An 18,442-nucleotide genomic window follows, 5' to 3' on the forward strand; every position below is an offset into this window, starting at 1 on the left:
CCCATATGCTGATTATTTTATGACTTGACCAGTGTTGAGTTGATCTGTTTGTTATTAATTGGCTTTGAGATCTTTCTTCTGGGCAAAATTGCTGGTTTAGTTTTCATGTTATATACTGTATGTACATTTGTTATTCTTTTCAGTATGGTCCACACTGGAATTCTGCAACTATTAAACTTCAGTTAATTGACTCTTTATCGTTGCATCTGTAGAAAATCAGTGTTGAACTAAATTCTTACCTTGTAAAGTGCTTCATTATTTATAGATTGATACTTCCTATGGATATGAGGTAAATAGTCTGAACTCTGGTGTCCCTGTTGCTCATAGTAACTACATAGAAAATAGACATAAAAGGACATCTTTCTAAGACTGCACTAAATATCCATTATTTCAATCTTAGAAACATTATTGTATCAATAAGAGCTTTCCAGATTTTAATTGCTTAAAATCTGGCAAACTTAATTCCAGGCAAGATGGGTGGCATATAAATTGAATAAAACCATCTTTTCTTCTCCAAACCTCCACCCAGAACCTGCTTCAAGTATTGACTAATACAGATAAAAAGAGAATTACCATTAAAGTATAAAAATCAATTACATATTCTTAAATAATCAAAATTTAATGATATTCACCAATTAAAAAACCTTTCAGCAAAACAAGCCACTAAATTGCTAAAAAATTATCCAAACAATAAAGAGATTAGTAAGTACAAAAGGAGAACACCAAGTTGTTGGAATCTGGTCATGACCATGATGGTTACAAGATAGATTGGCGGAGGATCAGCTGACACAAAAATATAAGCAAATCAGATTTTCTGTGTACATGTGACATCAATAAAGAGATGGGAAAACATTTGAAGACACCAGAAATGGCACAGAAATGGTTAGAATGCAGTATTGCAAGCTAACTCTGCTGACTGCCAGCAGTTTGATCCTTGCCATTTCAGGGCTGACTCAGCCTTCCATCCTTCTGAGGCCAGTAAAATGAGGACTCAGGTTGTTGGGGGCAATATGCTGACTCTGTAAACTATTTAGAGAGTGGTTTGTAAAGCACCATGAAGCGATATATAAATCTAAGTGCTATTGCTATTGCTATTTTCTGGAATAAAAACAATGGACAGAAAATGAAAGTTGTGCTTGCCTGCCAGACAAGGCTCTATTGTGAATTGCATGTGTCAAAACCCTCATTTTTTTTCCTGATTTTTGCTTCAAATGTTAAAGTGCATGTCTTCAGCATATGACTCTGAAAGATGAGAGACACTGTACTACCAATGAAGAACAACCAACCAAATACGACTTTTTTTTTATCAGGATTGTTGCTTTGTACTTGTCAGAACTTTGCTTAGGGCATGGCAATAAATCTCTTCCTATAAAACTCAACCAGCATTCATGAGTTAGCAGAGGAAACACCAAGGACAAGCTTCAAATAAATAATTTGCTTTTGTTGCATATAATAGAAGCCCTAAGTAATGGCAATCACCTAATGCAGATGTAGCAATCCAGTCTAATGTAGGGGAAAGACTAGCAGAGCCAAGGGAAGGGGTAAAAAGAGAAAATGAGAGTCATTACATTACAAACAAGTCCCCCTTAATTGCCATTGAAACTTACCTAGCTATTACCAGGTGTTGACCATTAGTAAAGAAAATTTCTGTGCATAGACTTCCAGCAATAAAACAGTTAAATTGATCCTGCATGTATGGACCTGGCTTTTTGCACCTTACATAAATCTTCTGAATTCACAAAAATTTCAAATGGAAAAACTATAATCCTTTTATACAGAGATATACTGTATTTACCAAGTACCGGTAGAAGATCTTTTTTAACCATCCTACAGTTTAGGGCACTCCTACAAGAGAGTGCTTTAAGGATGATAAGCTTTGGACTCCACATTTCCTTTCCCTTCCCTCTCAAAATTTAAGAATTGACTTTTAAATTCAAATTAAGTGAGGGGGGGGTTGTGTGTGCATGCGGCCGTCCATCCATCCATCCTTGTTTGTGTGTGCATGTGCCTTTCAGAAAATAGATTTTTGTTTTTTAGTATTCTAGCTAGATTCAATTATTTGAAAAGAACAAAAAGTAATCTAGTTTGACTCAGATCACCCAAAGATAAAACTCTTAAGTGAGTGATGCCATATTATTACCATTCTACATGGGGAGAGAATGTACTCAAGCTGGACATCTATGACCACAAGGGTGTGACACAAACAAGCAAGGAAAAAGATTTTTTTTTTAGATTTTATTTGTGATTTATAGGCCGCCCTTTTCCCTGAGGGGACTCAGGGCGGCTTACAATTTATGGGAGGGGGAGTGCAAGACAAAACATAAGACAATACGTGAATAAGAAAAAAAATAAAGCAATAAAACACAACTTTCATTCAACATTCGGGTGGGGGCGAATTAGAATCTTATCCCCAGGCCTGACGGGATAGCCAGATCTTAAGGGCTGTGCGGAAGGTCTGGACGGTGGTGAGGGTGCGAATCTCCACGGGGAGATCGTTCCAAAGGGTCGGAGCTGCTACTGAGAAGGCTCTCCTCCGCATAGTCACCAGTCGGCACTGACTGGCGGATGGAACTCGGAGGAGGCCTAATCTGTGCGATCTAATAGGTCGAAGGGAGGTAATCGGCAGGAGGCGGTCTCTCAAGTACTCAGATCCACTACCATGGAGGGCTTTATGGATGGTAAGTAGCACCTTGAAGCGCACCCGGAGATCAACAGGTAGCCAGCGCAGCTCGCGGAGGATAGGTGTTATGTGGGCGAACCGCGGTGCGCCCATGATCACTCGCGTGGCCGCATTCGGGACTAGCTGAAGTTGCCGGATGCTCTTCAAGGGCAGCCCCATGTAGAGCACATTGCAGTAAAAGACAACATTCTTGCTCTTCTGGATATGAAGATGATTGTGCTACACAATCCATGGGTTATTTGCTGATATCAAATGCTTCAAGGTAACTGAAATAAATGAGACCAGTAAAAAAAAACCTCTTATAGGAACATCACTTGTCAATTTTCTTAGCTAAGGTGATCATTGAGAATTTGTGAATGAAATATATGTGTTATAATTTCTTATATTCTCTTTTAAGATAATAATTCTTCAAAACCTGTTTACAAGTAAAAAGAAATGAAGTAGAAATGAAATATTATTTTAAAATAAGCCTGTTAGTAAAATTCTTCCTACATGACTGCTGATACTAATGGGTCAGGTAGGTGTGGAAAGACCAGAGCAAGCTATCAGTAAATCACGTTTTTCAAGAGAGGAATATTTGGGGATGACAAATGTTTATCTAATACCATGGTGAAGACAATGAAGATCATTTGGAACATGGGAAAGTCTCTGCCATCTCATTCCATCCTCAATAGAAGCCCGACATTAGAAAAGCACAAGGAATATAGCAGTCACTCATGTGGTCACTTCCTAAGTGAATTATTGCAATTGATTTAAATATCAAATAAATATTTTGTACAAAAACAAAATAAACAAAATATTCCAATGTTTTAAAATACCGCTAAAGTTATACATTTTACTGTTTAAAGTTATATATTTACTTGCATAGCCTTGATCTGCAAATTGTTATTTAACAGGTGTTCCCTCAGGACCTCGGAATGTAATCTCTATTGTCAATGAGACTTCAATTATATTAGAATGGCACCCACCTCGGGATACAGGAGGTCGTGATGATGTGACCTATAATATCGTCTGCAAAAAGTGCCGGTCAGATCGCCGTAGCTGCTCCCGCTGCGATGACAATGTGGAGTTTGTGCCAAGACAATTGGGACTTACAGGAACTCGTGTCTTCATCAGCAACCTGTGGGCTCATACGCCCTACACCTTTGAGATCCAAGCTGTCAATGGGGTTTCTAATAAAAGCCCATTCCCGCCACAGCATGCCTCAGTGAACATCACCACCAACCAAGCAGGTAAGATGCAGTTCAGGAACCGCCAGTATGATTTTCTTCATGAACGTAGGGAAAGAAATTGAAAAGTTCTTTGATACTGTATCAACTTTTGAACATATCTTGATTTCAGAACCATTAAATATTGCAATCTAGTTCTAGAATAATCTGTAGATCTTGGTACTTGTTATTTCTTCTCCTTCCCTTTTAAGCACTGGGAGTTGGGAGTAGACCTCTTGCCAGGTTTTGCTGTAACTGGCGAATTTATGACACCCATCATATATAGCTCTGATAGTAGTAGATAGTAGTAGAATAATACTTAAGAGCTCTCCAAAACATTGCCTTCTTCCAGGAGGCTTATCTGGGATAGTGAGTGAATGAGGAAAAGTAACAGCAATGATGTAATGTGCAGCAGGCAGGTAACTGAACTTTCAATGTTTTAATTACCAGTAGTACTGTCATGTAGGTCAGTGGTCTCCAACCTTGGCAACTTTAAGACTTGTGGACTTCAGCTCCCAGAGTTCCTCAAGCAGAAAAGCTATGACAGTGTCCCAGAATCATGTGAACAGCTTTTGCGACCTTTCTGTTAAGCCAAGTAATGGGAAAGCCACATTTACTTAACAACCATGGTACTAACTTAAAAGCTGAAATGATTCACTTAACAGCTGTGGCTAGAAAAATCCTAAAATGGGGAAAACTCACTTAACAAATTTCTCACTGAACATAAAGTTTGGGCTGTAAGTCCAGGAATACCTGTATATTTATACAGGGGCAGAATAACAAATATTACATTGCAATTGGATTCTGCAGCTACTGGAAATAAGTGAAATTCTAGAGCAGGCATGTGAGTAGAACAGCAGCCATGTCAGGCCATTAAAACCCATATGCTGCTCATGTCACAGTTTCTTGGATTGCTCACATGGTGGCACTCAGTACTCACAGTCTTTATCTGGTGGAAGAACTTCATGTTCCTAAAGAGCAAAAAGAAAACTGGGTTGATGAGATAGTCACCCTAGAAACATGATCTGGAAGGAAAACATCTGGATCCATATAACATCTGGATAATATCTGTACAACTAACATTCTTAGCAGCAAAATCAAAACCACAGCAACCTATTGAAAGAAGCAGAATTTCTTCTACACTTTGTCATCTCTTTTTTCCTCCTTTTTTATAACTAGAGATAATCATGGATGAATCAATTGCCGATTCTTCCTTGGGGGAGGGAGGTATCCTGATGCTGATGGATCTGCAATGTTTGTGCATATATTCTTTGGTGGGGATAGAAAAGCTAACAGGTAGTGACCCTGACCAAAAGCTTAATGAAGAGAAGAATTAACTGTTGAGCCACTGGGAGGTGACAATAAACCACAATCTGTTTTGGTTTGCCTATAACAAGAGGATGAAGATTCTTCTTTTGTGCAATATATGTTAAATAGGAAGCCTTTATTAATGCCATCCCTGAAGAATTCACACCAACAGCCACAACATTTTTTAAAAAGTCTTGGAAACAATATTTGAGCGATCTGTCTCCCAGAAGTAGGAACTTTGTCAGGTCAACATGTCAGTGTGAATTGGGCACCAAGATACAACTGAGATATAAGCAGAAGTGTTCTGGCAGTGATTCTTGGCCCTTTTGTCCATCCTTTCTGTTTCTTTTTCATTCTCTTCATTTGTTCATCTGGTCATCTATTCTTCCATTGCTCTATTCTGCAGCCTCAGGTCATCTCCATTGTCTGGTTGGCTAAACTGGATCCATGGAGCAATCGCCAAATGCCTGCCCTTCCTCTTTTTGTATAAACCATTGTTTTTAGGTGGTATGTCCTTTGCTCTTTTTTGTTCCTGACAGCTAGTGTTCCTACTCCCCATTTATCCATTTTCTCTTTTTCTTCCCGATTATTCCTGTCACAAAGCTGTGATTATTAAAAATTGATACATTTGCATTGTAACAGGCTTTTCTCTGCATTTATCCATTCCAGATAAAGTGCAATTGCTTTCGGCATATTAAGGATGCACCCTGTGTTTGAAAGGCCTCAAAGATGAAGCGCATATTTGGCAATTAGAAATGAAGCTTTAGCATTCAGCACATTTTAAGCAAGTAGAAATGCTGAGCAAACTACAGGCATTTAAAGGGAGAGTAATAGGAATGCAAAGTGGACTAGATTGTGTAGGTTTGACATTGACTCACACATTGATGCCTAACATTTTGATTTGCTGTCCTTGTTTTTTATCCCCTGCTAATTTTAAAATGCAGCATATTTCTAACTGCAAGCTGGACTGTTATGCAAGAAGTAACAGAAAGGCATATTACAGGCAGCTGTATCTTCACATATTATGGCATGCATTCACAGTCTACATATATTAAATTCTTGAAGGGAAAAAAAACCAAGGTAACAGACTTTAAAGAAAGACAAATGATGGAGAAAATTGCATGTTCTAAGTTCATGCTCAAAAAGTATTTATGTCAGTTCTGTTCTTTAATTAATCTAATTAAGCATTTTTTAACAGAAACAAACTTGAATGCTTTTCTCAGGTTCGTAAGAATTGACCTATATCCTTAGCTTAGCCATCTGTTTAATCATTTACCCATATATTTCTTTTCATTTCTTGGAAACTGTTATCTCTCCATCTGTCCCTTTTGCCTTCCATAAAATTCTCCATCCAATGCATTCCTATTTAATTGATTGTATCTGCAGGGCTCTCTTCAGTTCTTCAGCTTTTACTGAAGTGATAGGCCTGAAGGACTCTCTAAATGGATTTGAGGTCTTCTGCACCACTGACAATTTTATCCATTTTCCTGCTAGGCTATTGTTTTATGAAATGTTGCTAACTGGGCCTTTTCTCAAATGTACATCCTAATTTCCTATGTGAACAAGCTTGCAGGCATATAGTAGATGCAATTATTCTTTTTTCAGCTGCTGCAGGCCAATTGTATATCAGCAACATGGTTCCTATACTTCCTGTTTCAAGTTTCAAACACACACATGCACACAGAATTGCTACGTAATGGTAAGCAATTTACTCAAGGTTGAGAAGACAACCAAAGGAACATAAATCAGACTCTGTGAAGATAAGGCTTGCCTGAATAGTTTCACTTTCTACAGGAATGGACAGAAGACTAGTCAGGATTCAGTCTGAGGGTCAGAGAACCAAGCAAGATTTATCAGTCACACCAGTGGTGGGTTTCAAAATTTTTTGGAACCTCTTCTGTAGGTGTGGCCTGCTTTCTGGGTGCACTGGTGGAACCTCTTCTAACCGGTTTGGTAGATTTGACGAACCGGTTCTACTGAATAGGTGCAAACTGGTAGGAACCCACCTCTGAATCACACCAAGGTTCATAGTTTCAGGGTCAGATCTGCTTCTTAAATAAGGCTGCAGCCAGTTGTTTTAATTAAGACAGGCATGTCTTTGCTTCATTGAATGCCTTTGCTATGCTTTCAAGTGCTTGAAACCCTTGGACTCTTGTTGTCTTAAGTGTTTCAAGACCTATATCAATATCTGCTCCAGTTATTCTAATGCTGCCTCTGTTTGAGGAGCCTCCCAGTGATTCTTGGCTTGATGTTTCCTAAAGATATTGGGAAATCCAGCTAGGCAAGGAGGAGGAATCAAGCAGGGAACTAGTGTTGAGTCCTTGGTGCTGCTACAAGAGACTTAAGCTTAATTAATTCCATGGAATATTATCTGTTAGTTCCAAAGGCAAGGCAGTCTGGGAAGATTCCTGTACTATAGGTAAAACAAATAAAATAATCAACTTGAACCTTTCATGTATGGATCTGGTTGCTTGTGCCTGACAAAAGGTGATATTCTACTGGTTCATCTGGAACAGCTTTTTCAGGTTCAGAGCCATGATGTGTAAAATATCTCAGATAAACCTTCCTTTTCACTTTGCAACAGACATTCCTATTTTCTTTCAAATTTCAACCATTTAAAACTTGAAACTTTTCATCCAAAAAACTAGGATATAGAAGAATGTCTATACAGTAATTAAACCTCCTGTCATTTAAAAAAAACCAGTTATCAGTAGTCGTTTTATGAATTAACACAATCAGGAAATTTCAGGCATCCATATGTCAAACTGTCAATTCCTGGAGTCTCCTTAATACCCTAATGCAGCTACCATATTTTTCAGAGTATAAGACACACCGGAGTATAAGATGCACCAAGGTTTTGAAGAGGCAAATTTTAAAAAAGTAGGTAGGTAGATAGAGGGATAGAGAAGGAGAGAAAGAGAGAGGAATACAGTAGGGAGGGAGGGAGAGAGAGAGAGTAGTTAGGTAGGTAGTTAGATAGATAAAGAGATAGAGAGAGAGAAATAGAGAGAAAGAGAAATACAGTAGGTAGGTAATGAGAGAGTGTGTGTAGGTAGGTAGGTAGGTAGGTAGGTAAAGGGATAGAGAGAGAAATAGAGAGAGAGAGAGAAATACAGTAGATAGGTAGGGAGGGGGAGAGAGAGTAAGTAAGTAGATAGATAGAGGGATAGATAGATAGAGAGAAATACAGTAGGTAGGTAGGGAGAGAGAGGGTAGGTAAATAGGTAGATTATTTCAGGTGTATTTATCCATGTGCTGGAGAAGGAAATCACTGACAATCTGCAGCACCTAAGACTTTGTTTCTGTTGGCCCAGCACTTGATCAATCTAATTCTTATCAATCAGTTAAAGAGCTTTCTCTTTTTTGCACTCTGCAAACCTCCCAAAACCCACCCTTTTTTTGTGAAAAATGGGCCCATTTTTTTTTAAAAAAAACGCATGAGTAGCAGGGGGGGGGACTTGCAGAGTACTCCTGGGGGCTGGAGGGGAAAAAATGAGCAAAAACAGCCCATTTTTCAAAAACGGGCCCGTTTTTTGTCAAAAAATTTGCGTGCATAGCCTTATGGAGGCTTATAGAGTGCTGCTGGGGCTGGGCGGGGCAAAAAATACTGTATTAAATGTGTAAGACGCACCCAGATTTTCAGCCTCTTTTAACTCCGAAAAATATGGTACTTAACTCTTGCTGCTTATTGTAGCATTTATCTGTTCATCAATCACTTCATATAACCAAGAGATAGAACAGTAACTTGCAAAACATGTTAGTATAGTAGAGATTTAAAGACAGGGAGCAATGTGGTACATTTCAGCTTTCATTCTTGATTTGATTATCTGGGTAGTTTAATCCTGGAATTGAGCTTCCAGTTGTCAGATTACAGTTGGATGCTTATGTCTGGGAATCTTTAAAACAAGGCACCTTGTTTGTATTAGACAAGAAATACTACCAATATTCTTGAGCTCCTAGATCTATTGTGAGACCATGCTGTTCACCTTACATTTTCATCTGAACACTACCCTTGAGTCAGATAGTCCTATGCCTTATGCTGCCACTTAAAGACAAGAATAAAAAACATCACACTAAATCATGGGATAGCAACCTGTAGCCTCAAAGCCATGCACAAATACTGTCAGAGGTTTTGCCAGCATGACTAATATTATGAAATAAATCCCAGGAGCACAGCACAAGAGCCTCCAGACAATTAACAGTGGTTTATCTAAAACTACATACATACATATACATGCAGAGATAAATTCCTGTACCATTCACTACAGACACGATGAAAGATAAAATGAATACATGCTGAGAGAAACACCTTCTACTAGCCACCTATGTATAGACTTGTGTGGACCTCCCATCAGAGTCTTAAAAGGGTTATACCATAGTTGCAATGTATCAGCCTTTTTTCATCAGCCTTGCCTTACATTGCATTAGTTTACAAATTACAGCTTACAACCTTTCATCAGCTGGCAGCTATTAAATCCTCAGTAACTTGATACTTCTCCCATTTAAAGCTGATACATCTGATAACCCAAATGCTTTTACATAATCTTTATATTTTTCCTACAGGCACAGGTTTTGCTACCATGTTTCATATAACAGTTTCCCCTTTACAGTTTCTTTCACTTTCCAGTATTTATGTAGGCATTGTTATACATTGTTATACATACGTTGGTACAGCACCTTTTACATTAACATTTCGATATTTCATTTACATCCACATTTATATTGTTTAGTAGTAGTACATACTTTGGGTTAACTCTGAACAAACCTCAGATATCTATTACTGTATTTTTCGGAGTATATGGCACACCTCTTTCCTTCAAAAAGAGGGTGAAAATCTGGGCGCATCTTATACACTGAGTACAGCATTTTTGACCTCCCAAAACCCCGTCCCCTTCACCAAAATGACCATGCATAGCCTTTAGGAGGCTTCCAGAGTGCTCCTGGGAGCTGGGGAGGGCAAAAATGAGTGAAAAATGGGCTGGGTTTTTTTGCTCATTTTTACCTCCCCAGCCCCCAGAAGGCCTCCTATAAGCCTCCTAAAGGCTATGCATGCCCTCTTTTTGACAAAAACCAGATCCATTTTTTGCAAAATATGGACCATTTTTGCTAGTTTTTTGGGGGGCAATCCCCAGGAGCACTCTACAAGCCTTCTAAAGACTTATGCATACCCTTTTTTGGACAAAAAGAATGGGCCCGTTTTTCCGAAAAGAATCAGGCCATTTTTGGAGGTCTGCAGAGTGCAAAAACTTTTTTTAAAATTTGCCTCTTCAAAATCTTGGTGCGTCTTATACTCTGAAAAATATGGTATGTCCTTGCCTCCTGCTTCAATTACTACTCTCTCAGTTCTACAAAGGATACTAGTACCGTTATTACTATTGCTTCTATGTTCATTATCTACTGACTCTCTACAATGTCTCATTAATCTCCATTACATTCTGTTTACCATCTCTTGGCGGGATACCTTTACTTTTACTTCTCACTAGCTAAATCACCTCAGTTTGGTTTATCTGCCTGCCTGTCTTTCTCTTTAACTTTGGCTTCCTTCATTTATCTTGTTCCTTAGGCAATGACCATATCTCCTGGTGATTACAGGGTTCATTATGAATACAACCTACCCTAACCTCACCTGCAGTGAATTGCTCAGGAGGTATAACTTTCTTGCACCATTCAGGTTTCCTAGGTATAACACTGTTTGCTTGCCTTGTGTTTTTCCTACTCAAAGGATACACTCTGTATTGTGCCCCCTTACTAACAGTGCACTCTAAATACCTCTTACACGGCTTTTGCTTTTGCTGTGGCTTATGCCACCTAGCTGTGTCTGGCATTTTCTGCAACCATCTATAACTAGCATGCTCCGCTCCCCTATTCAACCAACGTACACATTCGTCATGTGTGGGAGCATTATTAAGTGTATGTGCACAATTACTGCATTGCATTCCCAGAACATACAGATCATCCTTTTTAACCCCTTGTGCACATACCTGTGTGTTTTTCTTAATGGTATATAGTTCCCCAGCAAATACAATTTTATAATCCTCCCTAACCTAGATATACTTAACAAATTGTGCTCTAAATCAGGTACATCTTACAATATAGCATCTATTTATGGTACATATACATTACCTTACTTTTTTACAGCAAATCTCTGTCCATCAGCCAAGCTAACCCATGTTTGCCTTGCTGGTTTCAAACCAGAAAACACATGTGGATCATTAACAATATGCTGGCTCACCCCACTGTCCAACAACCATGTATTCCTGGTGTGTTCAGTTGTTGACGCTGCCAGGATAAATGACACTGGAGAATCGCTCTACATTTGCTGCTTAGATCTGCACCCTTGTCTCGCTGCTCCTCTGTTCCTCATCTCAGGACAGCGTCTTTGGAGATGCTCAGTAGAACCACACGTGAAGCATCTCCTCACAAAGTTAACTCTTTCCTGGACTTTTACAGACGCTGGTCTATGCTGAATACTCTCTCCTCCCTTTCCTGGTCTCCTCTCCAGGTGTTTCTGCTCTTTCTTCAATAACTGACCAGTTAAATATGACATGGTTAAATCCTGTTCTTGCATGGACTCTAGACTAGTCACAAAAACATCCCATGAACTGTCCAAGGAACTAAGCACCACCTACACCTTGTGTGCTTTGGTAAATGTCATTCCCGTTTCTTCCAACTCAAGGAATGTCCTTCTCATATTCTGCAAATGTGTGGACATACACACTCCCAGCTTCAGCTGTGCCTTATACAGTTTCCTAGTCAGCAACACTTTACTGCCAGCAGTCTCTCCCACATAAACACTGAGCAATGCCTCCCAGCACTCCTTTGAAGACCCCTCACGTGTATCAACTGACTCTCTTCTAAAGCAAGAATTATGCTGGCTAGAGCCTTTTCATTTTTCCTCTGATCTCCATCATCCAGAACTAGTGGTGGATTAGTATCAATCGTCCACATCTCCTCCCTCCGCAGGTACATCTCCATCTTCACACTCCAGGAGAGGTAGTTTGTCTCATTCAACTGAGACACCAGGAAACCTCCTCCCATTACACTGATGGAGGCCATGCTGCCTATGATTTAAACCACTTACTCTGGTGCAAGGTTACACTGGGTTACTCCTCTCTCTAAGCTCTCTAGTCACTCTGGTTCTCTCTCTGGACTGGGCCCGTAACCTGTCAGAAGTTTGGCAGCGTGACTAATATTATGAGATAATATTAAATCTTCAGTAGCTTGACAAATACCTTCTTCCAGCTGTTGGCACCTCTCTTCGTCCCAGCTACCGAAAGCTGATATCACATGTCCCATCACTTTGAACTGAAACATAGGTAAATGTTGTGAAAGTTCAAAAGTGACATACCACATTTTTTTAAATGCACCTCTCCAATCATATGTTTGACATGAGACAGTTCACTCAAATTTTTGACCCTCAGCAGTCTTAAACTATTAAGCACAACCTTTACCCACAAAAAAGCTTCCTTACCTCTGTAATCCATAATGTAGTTTGTTAGTCTGTCTTAATGGAATATGTATAACAGGTCATAATCTCCTTATGTAAGAATTATACGCATATATGATGTGGTTATACATGAACTTTCATGATTTTACATATTACACTCTGTGTAAGACAGAGATTAGTATTTTTGGATGGTATCTTTTCTGAAGAAAGTAAAACAAAAAATTCTGACTTGGCATATTATGGAATATAGGTTCCCCCATAGCATGACCCGACAAATGTGCGCCCGACAACAGCGCGCCGACAAAACTGCGGCGATAAAACCGCAACGTCGACAACGAGCTTATAATGGTGCACCGACAAAACCGCTCCCACAAAAGCGCGATTAGAGTTAAGGTAAGGGTTAGGGTAAAGGTTAGGGTTAGGGTTATTGCATTGTTTTCGTTGTTTTTTGATGGCGCACTTTCGTCGGCGCGCATTTGTCGGCACGCTTCTGTGGGTGCGATTTTGACCTCACAGTTTTCTCACCCCAGTTTTGTCGGCACGCTTTTGTCGAGCGCACATTTGTCGGTGAACACCCCCCCCCCATAGTATTCCTATAAGACATTCTAGTGCTTTTTACATTTCAATTGTTTTGAATTAATTTGCCTGATGAATTTTTACCAACAGATCTGTTATGATGATAGTAGATTCTATTAAATGCATTTGAAAAATCCCACAAGAATATTATTCTTAATAGTGGTATATCTGTCATTTTGCTGATGTAACAAAATGTCTGTCAAATTTGGTAGCCTCTCAGATGACTTGTCTTTAGATTTTACAAAACATAGTGTGCACCTGCTGCAAGTTTCTGACCATGGGACAGAGATAGATCTGGCAGGCTTTGTTATTTTTTTGTAAATTGGACGTGACATTTTTGTATGGCTTAATTGTCATAGTTGACTTTTACAACAGAATGGTTGATATCCCCCTCAACCAGACTGAGATCATGTCTTGGAGGGAAAAAAAGGATATAGAGCAAAGAGAGAAAAGTGTAATTACAATTGAGACTTCCATCTTATTTTTTCCCCAATTTTGATCTGGCTCTCTTCTCATCCCTATCTTGCCAAACAGACTTTTGGGTTTCTTGGTTTATCAGCAACCTAACAAGATCATTTGACCAAGATCATGCTTCTTTGGCTATCTGATAGCCCTGACCTCACCTTTTGTTAAGCTCTAGGGTTTACACTTCTCATTAGTTAAAAAAGTGAGATTGTACAGGATAAACGAAGGTCACTTTGACTGTGTCCTTGTGTAGAAACCAGGAACTAGAACACAAAGACAACCCAAGATATTTGCCGTGTTTGTATCCTTCCTAAATCCTTATTGAAATCAAGATTTTTGTGCTAACGACTGCATCAAGTCATAGGCTAAAGGTGAGACTGTCAAATTCGATTAATCCTTTAATCTGAAAATTTCCCTGTTAAGCAAACTGAATTTTGTATGGGAACATTATTATAGAAAAATTGGCAGAGCTTCCTAAAATATTCCATCAGCTCCTTGTTGCCCAATTTGTTGCATACACTCTAATGCAATAAGAAGCTTCTTGATTCTGTTCCTTATGCTTATTGTTTGTCTGTTTGATTTTTGGAAGGGATTTCTACTTCAGTATAATTCTTTCCTTCATGCAATAATGCGAAGCAATCCATCTGAATAAGCAAGGATGGGGATCCCTCAGTATTGCTGCCCATCCACCTGCGTACCAATTTGATGTTGATCATCTTTGCAGCATTATCCATGTTAAATAGGCAGGAACACCAGGGGGGGTTGTGAATGTGGCAATTAACAAAACAGCAATCAAGCTAAGTGTTTAATTTTGGAAAATTATCATCTTCTCTGAACGGATGTGGAAAGATTAAAAAAAAAATTAAAAACCCAGGATTAAATGTGCTGTGCAAACAAAGGCAGGGCTGGACTATCAACATCATCCACTAGAAAAAATAAGCAGTCACCCCACTCAGTGAATTCCTGAATACACAGGAGCTGCTTCTTCCAAAACAGAAAGACCATAACAGCACAAAATAAAATTTGGGTAAATATAAACAATCAGAGGAATGTTTTCCTGTATAATTTGTAGTGCATAGGTTTAGTTTGTGTTACGTATTATGTTACACACTAACAAGTGGTCAACATAAACATCTTTAACTGGCTTTTTAAAAAAATCCTACTGGTCCTTTCCTGGCTTCTTTATTCTGGCATGTCCAAATAATTAGACTAATAATAACTTGTCATTGGTTATGCTAGCCAGGATGATTATTTGAGTGATCCAAAATACCAGGAAAGCACTGTTTTCTACTCTTGATCTTGATTGCTGAAAAGCTAAATAGAGAAAAAAAAATCTAATGACTATATTTTCGTCAATACTTGTTTGATATCTTTAAATAGCCTTTCACAACTTGCATATCTTCAAGTTGTATGTATCAAGTCTGAAAAGTTTTAGCCAGTGTAACCATTACTGAAAATACTGATGTCCACACATTTGGAAGGTTCTAAGATTGTTTCTTATGACTACCACATGGCTCTTTTTTGTTGTTGTTGCTGCCCATCATCATAGCTACTGATGCAGATTAACAGTTGCAAACATCACAAAAATGAGACAAATATAAAACATGAACTTGGGGGAGGTGGGCTTTGCAATCACAAGAAATAATCTAACAAACAGCACACCAAGAATCCCCCTAGTTTCTGCTTGTTTTTATTTATTTTAGTATAAACAAGATAAGCATTTATTTTTGTATTGCACATTTTTAAATTAAACAGTATCTTTCTTGGACTTGCTCTGCTCCTCTCCCCTTTTCAAAAGTGGCAGCAAAAGAGTGAAGCAGAATTTTATCAATACCTAGTCAAGCAATGATAAATTAATTCGTTCTCTTCCTCCATAGTAACTAGTCTTTCCATCAATACCCTATTATGCATATAAGTATTTATAAAAACCCTCCCCACTTAGAATTAAGTAAGGACTTTAATTACACTGACTGAAAAGCTCATATAGGACATATTGTTTCTTTGGCAGCAACATTTACAACAAGTAAGTTTTCCTTTCTCATTTCTGGGAGTCGCCTCTTATAAAGTCTGTATTTTCTTAGGATTCAGGTTATGTTATGCATCGTGTATTTTGAGATACAACTATGTTGTAATCTTCCAGCATTGGAAAACACCTATTTCAACTTATATATTTGATTGCAGACATTTTAGTGCCAAACAATTTTTTATTTTCCACTAAAATAGCTCTCATGTTTGAAGGAATTGGTGTATATTTAATTCATATCTCCAGAAATTTTTTGTTTTGTGTGTGTGTGTGTGCACAATACCATATTTCTCAAATTTTGAATTTGACTGTTTTATGTATACAAGAACAGCTTTAAAATTAAGAGAATGACATTTCCAAAAAGTAACAAATAGCACAATATTTAGTATCCTTTTTCAAATAGTTTACATACCCTCACCTTTACAGGGAGTTATTCTAGCTCACAAGGAATTGATTATGAATCTTAGAAATCTATTTAGCATAGTGATTTGTAAGCAGAATGAAAAGAAGAGCACATTAGAATCATCACTTGTGTAAAAGCATTACAGTATGTCAGGAAAAAAATGGCCAATTATCAGTAACTAACCCTGCTCTATTCACCAAAAGGCATCACCGCACACCAGAGACTTAAGGGACCATGGGTTTCAGAAGCATATATGGGGAAAATCATTTAGAAGGCTCTGAGAATTCATCCCAGCAGAGCCCTTACCACATGCTTCAGTGGGCTTTTAAAATGAGACAGTTTGATTTCACAGGAGGATCAGGCAGGAAATTAACTTGTTTAATGAAGCACAAGTGATATTGCCTTGATTCTTTCTGGATTGCCATCCCCAGCAGGGTTTAAAAATAAATAAATGCAGTAGGAAGATTCAAGGATGAAGTCAGTGATTCTCCAGGAATCTGGCTCAGAAACGTAAAAACTTTTTTGTCCACATAGATTTTTCACCACTTCCTGGCAAGTTATAAGCCTTGGTCATACCAACATAGTATCACACATATTGTCCTCCAAAACCAGGGCTGTCCAAAAATAAACCCTAACACTTGCAAAGGGTTTAAATCGCCTTATTTTCTTTTCACAGAAATGTCTGAAGTTTATGGCTTAGGGGCAAATCACATGTTGTACGTGCAGATTGCAGAATATCCCCTGTTCAATTCCTGGCATCCCTCATAGGATAGGATAAGATTCCCCATCTGAAATCTTGGACAACTACTACTAATCACTGTATCAATGTAAATAATAGCTGGAACAATGGACTGATTCAATATATAAGTGCTACAACATGTAGAATCTTGCCATAACCACAAAAACACCTTACGCATTCTCATGCTGCTGCTTCCAATCCACCATTGGTTCACTGAGGGTAAAATCTCTAGATTTTGGCCTCTGCAGTGGGAAGGAAATAGCAGCAGTTTGCTTCTCTCTCCCTCTCTCCCTCTCTCCCTCTCTCCCTCTCCCTCCCTCCCTCCCTCCCTCCCTCTCTCTCTCTCTCTCTCTCTCTCTCTCTCTCTCTGTGTGTGTAAGGAGGGAGGGGGAGGGAGGGAATGTATTTATTGCATTCATATTCCATCACAATCCTTAAAAGATTCTCAGTGACCCACAAAAAGTAGTAAAGCAATAAATAATAAAAATACAGCTATACAACTTGACACAGAATTTGCTGTCAATCCCCAAGCACCTTCTGGATTCTTTATTTTCAGCTGCTCCTGGAAGGTAGCTAAAATTGAGGCCACTCAACCTTTCCACGGGAAGCCATTCCAGAGAGCTGTGGCCTGATTACATAAAAACATCTTCAGGCTTTGAATTCCCTGATCTCCCAAACAGGGAACATCCAGCTGCTTTTTCCAGCATGATCAAAATGGTCCCGTTCCATTGGAACAATATGGTTCTGTCACAAACTCAACACCAAGTCCTAGAAGGCTTTGCTGGTTAAAACTAGTACTTTAAATTACAGTAGGAGAATGGAATGAAAAGATTTTTATTTTATAACATGATCTTTCTTCTGCTTCCAAGGGAATAGCATTGCATGCTGCGATTTTTAATCAGCATTTTTTTTTAAAAAAAAAGAGAAACTTCTGTTTTGGCGATCTAGGCAAAAGCAGAAGAGGAGGAAGGGGTAGATGTGAGGACTGAAGCTGAAAACTGCCAGGGAGGTAGAAAAGTAAAACACTGTCATGGACACACCAGTTCTGCAATGATACCTACATTAACTTCCCAGTATTATAAAAACATTATGAGCTTTGATGTTAAGCCCTGCTTTATTTTATCAAGAATCCTAAGCAGAAAGATACTTTCTACCCTCATCAGTAACTGAAAGCAATAGTCTATTTTTGTTTCCTGTTGCACATAAAATGGTACTCAAGGATACAGTACCTCAGGTGTGTATATTCCAAAATTAATCAGCAAGATTAATTATGGCTGAAAGATCCAGCTTCCATTTGTCTTGAAAGCAATGTCTGCCCATGTAATGTAGTGCGTGCATGACTTTATCAATATCAGCACTACTTCCGTTGTCTTTTCCCAAATGAAAGGACCCTAATCAGTGGTGGGATTCAAATAATTTAACAACTGGTTCTCTGCCCTAACGGTTTCTTTCAACAACCAGTTCACCCAGCTGCTCAGAAAGTTAACAACCGGTTCTCCCAAAGTGGTGCTAACTGGTTGAATCCCACCACTGATCCTAGTGACGGGATCCCATTTCCTTGTAATATCAGTGGCCTTTTTGATTTTTTTTCCT

The 18,442-nt window shown here is 38.7% G+C and overlaps 1 protein-coding gene across 5 annotated transcripts in view; it reads left to right on the plus strand.

The window, feature by feature from the left end:
• Positions 1-18,442, plus strand: part of EPHB1 (EPH receptor B1) — a 372,507-nt gene that overhangs the window by 280,450 nt on the left and 73,615 nt on the right. For all 5 annotated transcript variants that reach the window (XM_014058617.2, XM_014058618.2, XM_014058620.2 and 2 more), the window contains exon 5: positions 3,577-3,912. In XM_014058617.2, coding sequence (XP_013914092.1) covers positions 3,577-3,912 — 336 coding nt within the window. The remainder of the gene's footprint in view (positions 1-3,576; positions 3,913-18,442) is intronic.

Source organism: Thamnophis sirtalis, unplaced genomic scaffold, assembly GCF_051295495.1.
Source record: "Thamnophis sirtalis isolate CommonGarterSnake01/CBP01778 unplaced genomic scaffold, rThaSir2_p1.2 scaffold_11, whole genome shotgun sequence".
NCBI classification, from domain to species: domain Eukaryota; kingdom Metazoa; phylum Chordata; class Lepidosauria; order Squamata; family Natricidae; genus Thamnophis; species Thamnophis sirtalis.